This window comes from Mizuhopecten yessoensis, unplaced genomic scaffold (genome assembly GCF_002113885.1).
Source record: "Mizuhopecten yessoensis strain PY_sf001 unplaced genomic scaffold, ASM211388v2 scaffold2589, whole genome shotgun sequence".
Lineage (NCBI taxonomy): Eukaryota > Metazoa > Mollusca > Bivalvia > Pectinida > Pectinidae > Mizuhopecten > Mizuhopecten yessoensis.
Window position 1 is genome coordinate 38,782 of NW_018404621.1, and position 10,928 is coordinate 49,709.

General features: G+C 43.5%; 1 protein-coding gene across 1 annotated transcript; it reads left to right on the top strand.

The window, feature by feature from the left end:
• Window positions 1-5,309: 5,309 nt before the first annotated feature.
• On the top strand, window positions 5,310-8,284 carry LOC110446134 (beta-microseminoprotein-like). Its single transcript, XM_021491126.1, has 3 exons — window positions 5,310-5,454; window positions 7,196-7,313; window positions 8,099-8,284. The coding sequence occupies exons 1-3, from the start codon at window positions 5,373-5,375 to the stop codon at window positions 8,223-8,225; spliced, it is 327 nt and encodes a 108-aa protein (XP_021346801.1). The 5' UTR covers window positions 5,310-5,372; the 3' UTR covers window positions 8,226-8,284.
• The last annotated feature ends 2,644 nt before the right edge of the window (window positions 8,285-10,928 follow it).

Consider the following 10,928-nt stretch of genomic DNA (forward strand, 5'->3'; position numbering starts at 1 on the left):
CAGTCAGTGAGAATGTGGTGTGTAATCAGTCAGTGAGTGTGTGGTGTGATCACTCAGTGGCCGTATGGTGTGATCAGTCAGTGACCGTGTGATGTAATCAGTCAGTGACCGTGTGGTGTAATCAGTCAGTGAGCGTGTGGAGTGATCACTGACCGTGTGGTGTGATCAGTCTGTGGCCGTGTGGTGTGATCAGTCAGAGACCATGTGGTGTGATCAGTCAGTGGCCGTGGGGTGTGATCAGTCAGTGGCCGTGTGTTGTGATCAGTCATTGACCTTGTGGAGTGATCAGTCAGTTACTGCGGGGTGATCGGTCAGTGACCGTGTGGTGTAATCAGCCAGTGACCGTGTGGTGTGATCAGTCAGCGGCCGTGTAGTGTGATCAGTCAGTGGCCGTGTGGCGTGATCAGTCAGTGACCATGTGGTGTGATAGTCAGTGACCATGTGGTGTGATCAGCCAGTGACCGTATGGTGTGATCAGTCAGTGACCGTGTTGTGTGATCAGTCAGTGGCCGTGTGGCGTGATCAGTCAGTGGCCGTGTGGTGTATAGGTCAGTGAGCGTGTGGTGTAATCAGTCAGTGACCATGTGGTGTGATAGTCAGTGACCATGTGGTGTGATCAGCCAGTGACCGTGTGGAGTGATCAGTCAGTGACCGTGTGGTGTAATCAGACAGTGACCGGGTGATGTGATCAGTCAGTGACCGTGTGATGTAATCAGTCAGTGACCGTGTGGTGTAATCAGTCAGTGACCATGTGGTGTGATCACTCAGTGACCATGTGGTGTGTAATCAGTCAGTGAGCGTGTGGAGTGATCACTGACCGTGTGGTGTGATCAGTCTGTGACCTTGTGGTGTGATCAGTCAGTGGCCGTATGGTGTGATCAGTCAGTGACCGTGTTGTGTGATCAGTCAGTGGCCGTGTGGCGTGATCAGTCAGTGACCATGTGGTGGGATCAGACAGTGACTGTGGTGTGATCAGTCAGTGACTGTGAGTCAGTGACCCTGTGGTGAAATCAGTCAGTGACCGTGTGGTGTGAACAGTCAGTGACCCTGTGGTGAAATCAGTCAGTGACCGTGTGGTGTGATCAGTCAGTGACCATGTGGTGTGATCACTCAGTGACAATGTGGTGTGTAATCAGTCAGTGAGCGTGTGGTGTGATCACTCAGTGGCCGTGTGGTGTGATCAGTCAGTGGCCGTGTGGTGTGATCAGTCAGTGACCCTGTGGTGAAATCAGTCAGTGACCATGTGGTGTGATCAGTCAGTGAGCGTGTGGTGTGATCACTCAGTGGCCGTGTGGTGTAATCAGTCAGTGGCCGTGTGGTGTAATCAGTCAGAGACCGTGTGATGTGATCAGTCAGTGGCCGTGTGGTGTAATCAGCCAGTGACCGCGTGATGTGATCAGTCAGTGGCCGTGTGGTGTGATCAATCAGTGGCCGGGTGGGGTAATCAGCCAGTGACCGTGTGATGTGATCAGTCAGTGACCGTGTGGTGTGTTCAGTCAGTGGCCGTGTGGTGTGATAGGTCAGTGATCAGTCAGTGACCGTGTGATGTGATGAGTCAGTGACCGTGTGGGGTGATCAGTCAGTGAGCGTGTGGTGTGATCGCTCAGTGGCCGTGTGTCGTGATCAGTCAGTGACCGTGTGATGTGATCAGTCAGTGGCCGTGTGGTGTGCTGAGCCAGTGGCCGTGTGGTGTGGTAATGAGTCAGTGGCCGTGTGGTGTAATCAGCCAGTGACCGCGTGATGTGATCAGTCAGTGGCCGTGTGGTGTAATCAGCCAGTGACCGCGTGATGTGATCAGTCAGTGGCCGTGTGGTGTAATCAGTCAGTGACCGTGTGATGTGATCAGTCAGTGGCCGTGTGGTGTGCTGAGCCAGTGGCCGTGTGGTGTGGTAATGAGTCAGTGGCCGGGTGGTGTAATCAGCCAGTGACCGTGTGATGTGATCAGTCAGTGACCGTGTGGTGTGTTCAGTCAGTGGCCGTGTGTTGTGATAGGTCAGTGAGCGTGTGGTGTGATCACTCAGTGGCAGTGTGGTGTGATCAGTCAGTGGCCGTGTGGTGTGAACAGTCAGTGACCCTGTGGTGAAATCAGTCAGTGACCGTGTGGTGTGATCAGTCAGTGAGCGTGTGGTGTGATCAGTCAGTGGCCATGTGGTGTGATCAGTCAGTGACCGTGTGGTGAAATCAGTCAGTGACCATGTGGTGTAATCAGTCAGTGAGCGTGTGGTGTGATCAGTCAGTGACTGTGGTGTGGTGTGATCAGTCAGTGACTGTGTTGTGATCAGTCAGTGACCGTGTGGTGTGATCAGTCAGTGACCGTGTGATGTGATCAGTCAGTGGCCGTGTGGTGTGATGAGCCAGTGGCCGTGTGGTGTGGTAATGAGTCAGTGGCCGTGTGGTGTAATCAGCCAGTGACCGTGTGATGTGATCAGTCAGTGCCCGTGTGGTGTGATAGGTCGGTGGCCGTGAGGTGTAAACAGTCAGTGACCGGGTGGTGTGATCAGTCAGTGACCGTGTGGTGTGATAAGTCGGTGGCCGTGTGGTGTAAACAGTCAGTGACCGTGTGGTGTGAGCAGTCAGTGGCCGTGTGGTGTAATCAGTCAGTGGCCGTGTGGTGTAATCAGCCAGGGACCGTGTGATGTGATCAGTCAGTGGCCGTGTGGGGTAATCAGTCAGTGACCGTGTGGTGTGATCCGCCAGTGACCGTATGATGTGATCAGTCAGTGGCCGTGTGGTGTAATCAGTCAGTGACCGTGTGATGTGATCAGTCAGTGACCGTGTGGTGTGATAGGTCGGTGGCCGTGTGGTGTAAACAGTCAGTGACCGTGTGGTGTGATCAGTCAGTGGCCGTGTGGTGTAATCAGTCAGTGACCGTGTGGTGTAATCAGTCAGTGACCGGGTGGTGTGATCAGTCAGTGACCGTGTGATGTAATCAGTCAGTGACCGGGTGGTGTGATCAGTCAGTGACCGTGTGATGTGATCAGTCAGTGACCGTGTGGTGTGATCAGTCAGTGACCGTGTGGTGTGATCAGTCAGTGACCATGTGTTGTGATCAGTCAGTGACAATGTGGTGTGTAATCAGTCAGTGAGCGTGTGGTGTGATCACTCAGTGGCCGTGTGGTGTGATCAGTCAGTGGCCGTATGGTGTGATCAGTCAGTGACCCTGTGGTGTAATCAGTCAGTGAACATGTGGTGTGATCAGTCAGTGAGCGTGTGGTGTGATCACTCAGTGACCGTGTGGTGTAATCAGCCAGTGACCGTGTGGTGTGATCAGTCAGTGACCGTGCGGTGTGATCAGTCAGTGACCATGTGGTGTGATCACTCAGTGACAATGTGGCGTGTAATCAGTCAGTGAGCGTGTGGTGTGATCACTCAGTGGCCGTGTGGTGTGTTCAGTCAGTGGCCGTGTGGTGTGATCAGTCAGTGGGCGTGTGGTGTGATCAGTCGGTGACCATGTGGTATGATCAGTCAGTGACAGTGTGGTGTAATCAGTCAGTGGCCGTGTGGTGTGATCAGTCAGTGAGCGTGTGGTGTGATCAGTCAGTGTCCGTGTGGTGTGATCAGTCAGTGGCCGTGTGGTGTAATCAGTCAGTGAGCGTGTGGTGTGATCAGTCAGTGTCCGTGTGGTGTGATCAGTCAGTGACCGTGTGGTGTAATCAGTCAGTGAACATGTGGTGTGATCAGTCAGTGAGCGTGTGGTGTGATCAGTCAGTGACTGTGGTGTGATCAGCACTCAGTGACAATGTGGTGTGTAATCAGTCAGTGAGCGTGTGGTGTGATCAGTCAGTGTCCGTGTGGTGTGATCAGTCGGTGACCATGTGGTGTGATCAGTCAGTGACAGTGTGGTGTGATCAGTCAGTGGCCGTGTGGTGTAATCAGTCAGTGAGCGTGTGGTGTGATCACTCAGTGACCGTGTGGTGTAATCAGCCAGTGACCGTGTGATGTGATCAGTCAGTGGCCGTGTGGTGTGATCAGTCAGTGGGCGTGTGGTGTGATCAGTCAGTGACCATGTGGTATGATCAGTCAGTGACAGTGTGGGGTGATCAGTCAGTGGCCGTGTGGTGTGATAGGTCAGTGAGCGTGTGGTGTGATCACTCAGTGGCCGTGTGTCGTGATCAGTCAGTGACCGTGTAGTGTGATCAGTCAGAGGCCGTGTAGTGTGATCAGTCATTGACCGTGTGGTGTGATCAGTCAGTGACCATGTGGTGTGATCAGTCAGTGCCTGTGGTGTGATCAGTCAGTGACCGTGTGGTGTGATCAGTCAGTGGCCGTGTGGTGTGATCAGTCAGTGGCCGTGTGGTGTGATCAGTCGGTGACCATGTGGTATGATCAGTCAGTGACAGTGTGGTGTGATCAGTCAGTGGCCGTGTGGTGTGATAGGTCAGTGAGGTAATCAGCCAGTGACCGTGTGGTGTGATCATTCAGTGACCGTGTGGTGTAATCAGTCAGTGACCGTGTGGTTTGATCAGTCAGTGACCGTGTGGTGTGTTCAGTCAGTGGCCGTGTGTTGTGATAGGTCAGTGAGCGTGTGGTGTGATCAGTCAGTGACTGTGGTGTGATCAGTCAGTGACCATGTGGTGTAATCAGTCAGTGACCGTGTGGTGTGAACAGTCAGTGACCGTGTGGTTTGATCAGTCAGTGACCGTGTGGTGTGATCAGTCAGTGACCGTGTGGTGTGATCAGTCAGTGACCGTGTGGTGTAATCAGCCAGTGACCGTGTGGTGTGATCAGTCAGTGACCATGTGGTGTGATCAGTCAGTGACCGTGTGGTGTAATCAGTCAGTGACCGTGTGGTGTGATCAGCCAGTGACCGTGTGATGTGATCAGTCAGTGGCCGTGTGGTGTGATAGGTCAGTGAGCGTGTTGTGTGATCACTCAGTGACCGTGTGGTGTGATCAGTCAGTGACCGTGTGGTGTAATCAGCCAGTGACCGTGTGGTGTGATCAGTCAGTGACCGTGTGGTGTGATCAGTCAGTGACCGTGTGGTGTAATCAGTCAGTGACCGTGTGGTGTGATCAGCCAGTGACCGTGTGATGTGATCAGTCAGTGGCCGTGTGGTGTGATAGGTCAGTGAGCGTGTTGTGTGATCACTCAGTGACCGTGTGGTGTGATCAGTCAGTGACCGTGTGGTGTAATCAGCCAGTGACCGTGTGGTGTGATCAGTCAGTGACCGTGTGGTGTGATCAGTCAGTGACCGTGTGGTGTAATCAGTCAGTGACCGTGTGGTGTGATCAGTCAGTGACCGTGTGGTGTGATCAGTCAGTGATCTTGGGGACACGATTCTTATCTATATAGTTCAGTAGTACCAACAAAGCTTATCTTTTAACGTTCGTTTTCATACTGAAATAGGTCGCAGGGCAACGAATACGTCCAATATGTCAGCTCTTTGGATAATTGTACTGGTCTGTGTCCTGTCTGTAAGGGTGGAATCATCATGTTTTATGTCTCTACATAACGGTAAGCTTACGTGCTACAGATATCTGATCAATCAAAGATTTTTCTTTAAAGACTTGTGATGTATATCTCCACTTTTCCGGGTAGACATTCTTGTTCCCTTAAACAAACGTAGCTTGAATGCAAGACCAATGAAAAGATTGCCCGTCCGTCAGAAACGTTTTTCCAGGGCATATCTGCTATACTATTTCACCTGAGGTAACCATATTTGGTATGCAAGTATAAACTTTGGATGATGCCCAGATTTGGTATGCAAGTTTAAGTTTCGATTGCGGAACACAGTGCATGAGAAGTAGGTAGCTGTACTCTATGCTTTTATCTTTTACCTTGTCAATTCCATGTCGATTTTGTCCATGGATATCTTTTCTTCTACTTGAAGAACAAATTGTGGTAGCACCTATCTCCGGCGATGACAGATTTCACTGTACCGAAAGCAAGTCATTCTGATCTTTAGTTTGACTTCTGACTGCAATCGTTAAACCATTTGCCCTATTCTGTGTGAAGATAGTTTTTGCATTAGTACGATTAAGCCTGAGATAGGTGTACAGCTCTGTAGATGAATAAATCATTACTGTTGGGGAACTGTGGACTGCCAAGCAATATTGTGCCTCCCTTGTAACAGAAAGATTCGAACCTGTGTTCCACAAACCTGTCTAGATAGAGCACCTATCGAATCAGTTGTGGTTGGATGAACAAGTCTCATCTTTTTTTCCTTCGATATCCATATATGTTTTGTACCATCTATATCCATATATGTTTTGTACCATCTATATCCATATATGTTTTGTACCATCTATATCCATATATGTTTTGTACCATCTATATCCATATATGTTTTGTACCATCTATATCCATATATGTTTTGTACCATCTATATCCATATATGTTTTGTACCATCTATATCCATATATGTTTTGTACCATCTATATCCATATATGTTTTGTACCATCTATATCCATATATGTTTTGTACCATCTATATCCATATATGTTTTGTACCATCTATATCCATATATGTTTTGTACCATCTATATCCATATATGTTTTGTACCATCTATATCCATATATGTTTTGTACCATCTATATCCATATATGTTTTGTACCATCTATATCCATATATGTTTTGTACCATCTATATCCATATATGTTTTGTACCATCTATATCCATATATGTTTTGTACCATCTATATCCATATATGTTTTGTACCATCTATATCCATATATGTTTTGTACCATCTATATCCATATATGTTTTGTACCATCTATATCCATATATGTTTTGTACCATCTATATCCATATATGTTTTGTACCATCTATATCCATATATGTTTTGTACCATCTATATCCATATATGTTTTGTACCATCTATATCCATATATGTTTTGTACCATCTATATCCATATATGTTTTGTACCATCTATATCCATATATGTTTTGTACCATCTATATCCATATATGTTTTGTACCATCTATATCCATATATGTTTTGTACCCTCTATACCCATATATGTTTTGTACCATCTATACCCATATATGTTTTGTACCATCTATATCCATACATGTTTGGTACCATCAATATCCATATATGTTTTGTACCCTCTATATCCATATATGTTTTGTACCCTCTATACCCTTATATGTTTTGTACCATCTATATCCATATATGTTTTGTACCATCTATATCCATATATGTTTTAAGTGTGTTCTCAATGTTCAAATCTGACTTTCGTTGTATGTTTCACAGCAACAGCCGAAGGCTGTGAGTATAATGGACGACAGATTGCTGCCGGGGACTCTTACAGGGACATGGACACGTGCATTTCGTGCAGTTGTGGCCATGACAACAGCATACAATGTTGTGGGTAAGTAACGTGTGTTAGTATAACACTTTATGATGTGTACACTCAAATATAGATAACAGTGCATGCCGTGTAGTTGTGGCCATGACAACAGCATACACTGTTGTGGGTATGTAACGTGTGTTAGTATAACACTTTATGATGTGTACACTCAAATATAGATAACATTGCATGCCGTGCAGTTGTGGCCATGACAACAGCATACACTGTTGTGGGTATGTAGCATGTGCTTATATGTTCATGTCATATTGAATTTAATAAACCAAATAATTTGATATGACACAAGCCTTTAGGCGAGTTGAATATACTCAAAATGGCGTTGACAAGAATGTAAGATTCTATATCTCACATTAATTTCATAATTTGAAGGAAACAAAATCAAATATGCGTTTTCAGCTACCTGTTTACAGGTAAAAAACAAAGTACACCGATCATAGTGTTGTCGTTTTGAGCATCGCAAAGTAGTTTCATTTTTTTATAATGGACAATTTTAGTTAGTGGTACAGGGATCCTTAATAATTATCAAATGTGTTTGTGTTCAACGTCATCGTTACAATATAAATTGATTCAGATGAACAAAAATCAAGTCAGTGAATTAGAACAATGTAACAATAAAAAACGTCTTTATTTGACATATTATGATATAATTGTTAATGCTTAAATAAGGTTGTTTTTACGAAATTTTTGAACAGTTTCAAATGTTCATTTTTGCGTCACATGTTTCCAATACACCATAATGTGTTGCCGGTGCAGAGACTTTAATGGTAACATTGTTTTACAAATTTCAGTTTTGGCCACCAGGCTGGAGTGTTTGCTGTTCCTGACGGCTGTTTTATGCTGAAGAATGGGTGTGATTTCAAAATTGTAAGCACTCAAAATCATCTGATGCCCTGTTCAGCCCCTGTTTTCGGATAGTTTATTAATTCATATTTGCTGATATATGTTTAAGAAAATAAATAAAAATAAAAAGCAAACATATTGATGTTTTATAATGTTTTAATGTAAAACTTTAACTTGTCAAGACATAAACAAATGTGTTATTGTTTCTACAACACGATTATACCATATTAAAACAATAGATTGGTAGAATTGGTTAATTCAGGTGCGTTATAAGTGTATCTATCGCTGTGAGGTTTATATCAATATGTCCCTATCGACCAGGCAAGAAACATATAAATGATAAATTATTAGCGGTATTACTATTTCCTTTTTCCTGTTCCCGCATCTTCTCCTGGAGTATTAGAACTATGACCGAGTGTTGACCCAGCATAGTATTGTCCTCTTCTCCTGAAGCTTGTTCTGCAGCGAAATGTTGACTCTATGATATATATTAACCTTGCATGGTGACGTTTAGATAGTTTCCTATTGTTTTTAAAACATGTTTTGTTGCCGCTTTTTTCTTATTTATTGAGCATATCTTTGCTATATTGCATTTACTGTTGATACTGGCTAGCAGTTTGCAAGGCATCTGTTAGTTTTTCATGTTCTTAACCGGCCTCTGAACACAATGCCATTGTTTCGGGAAAGAAACACGAACTACTGACCACAAAACTTATAGCTTTGATTTTAAGGTCTAACAGTGTATCCGTTCTTATCTATGTATTGATTACCATACGTTTGCTATTCGTAAATGATAATATCAACATTGAAATCTAAAGGTGCAGTAATCATGCTCTCTTTATCTTTTAAAGTTTTGTTTACATCGAATTATCATGTTAATGTTACTCCGACTGAAGGTAACCACATGTTTGAGCAACTCTTAGATAACATCACAAATACTGTCCAACGACAGAATTGTTGCAGTATTGTTCTCTGCCTGAAAAGTTCCTTTTTATATTACTTAATATCTTCTCTCTAAAGAAATATGACGTCACTTCCGCGTACTTACATGCTATATGTTAGGCTTAATGTAACCTCTGGTTAGGCAAAGTGGAGACATTATTTCCGATATTTTTTCCACATGTCATACTTCGAAAAATACAAGAAAAACCCAACTTTTAAATGGCATTGATGTATGACCTAGATCATTCATTATTAAATTATCACGTCTGTTCAGAGGAAATAGAACTGTATTTATAACTTCAGAGGGAAAACTAAAAAGTTAATGTTTAACTAAAGTGCCTCAAATGTTGCCACGAGAATTCCAACAAGGAATTCACCCTACCTGTACAATTAACGGTAAGATAAGATATACTTAATAGTAAATCAGGGATATTGGCAACTTTTAACGTTTAACATATTGCTTATATTACACTCTCAACCCAAGGTAAGCTTGTCGTCTACGCTTCAAGAGGAGTTCATTTAATTTTATTTTCAAATAATTTCTTATATGAATATATTCGTCCAACAAAAAGATCATATTCAAACCGTTTACTTGGTAAGAGGGTAAAAAGTAGCTGCAATTATATACACATAGTAAATAACGGAAAACATGTACATTAAGTTTGCAAGCTGATTTGATAATATACTAGAGAAAATAATGAATATATTATAAAATGCATTGAATTTGCTCAGCTGTATAAGCATAGAAAATTAAATATTACAGGCAGAATCTATCTCTGCCATTGAACTGTTATATCGTTTATGTTACGTGCCTACAATATTCTTTATTCGCATATGTTAATTTCTGCAAAACACCACCCATCAGTACACCGTATTAATGTTCAATTTTCTTCCCGAAAACTTAATATGAACAACAATTGCAGACACAACGACGTTGAGATGGAACATTAATGAAACGTAACCAAAGCGTAAAATGAGCTCAAATATTTCGTGAAAAACATTGCAACAATGGATTTTAGCTGTGAAGAAAAAAGTCACCAACGCCAGATGGTATATTGTGACAGTAACTTACAGACGGGAAAAGAATACAAAGAGAAGCATTGTACATTGAAGATTCGATCGTTAACATTGTAACGGCATATACAGTGATGAGGAGTCGCGCTAGCAAGATGAAATAGAGTGAAAACCGGTCGAGCCAAGCTTTGACTATAGAAATCGTTTCATGAATGCACTAATTACAGATGTTACGAGTGTCTCGCCTCGTCATTTATGCTGCAGATGAATCTTTATTCTGTAACGTTGTGACTTTTTTTCAACTTGCCACAAATATTCAATTCGGCTCAAACATGATTTTCAACAGAAAATAAATTCAACAGATGGTATCGATTTATATTTCTATAGGAGACAGTTAACAAATAAAACGTATTGCATATTCTCCAGAGCTTTAACGTCTGAACAGAGCATTTCTCCTGCGGGATTATGATGGTGACCATCAACTTGTCCATTGCCTTTATCAATCTGCTTCTTTGGAAACCCTGTGTTGTATTTTTGTCCGTCAGCAGTCGACATCTATTTTGGAAATCATACAATTTGCAGCAAGCTCTTGCGTACCCGATCAACTGCGTCATGTAAACACCGAAGAAGGGGAATCAAAGATGTTACTATCAAGAAAGGGTCTATTCTCGATCGGGAAGTCGAAACAGTAGTAAGCTGTCCATGTAAGTCATGTTGTAAGTAAAGATCGAGGAAAGCGGTTAAAGTAGAATAGTCTGTGGTGTCCATAATTTCAATCTCTTGAGATGCGGTCCAAACAATTCTTGTTATTCAAAGGCAACA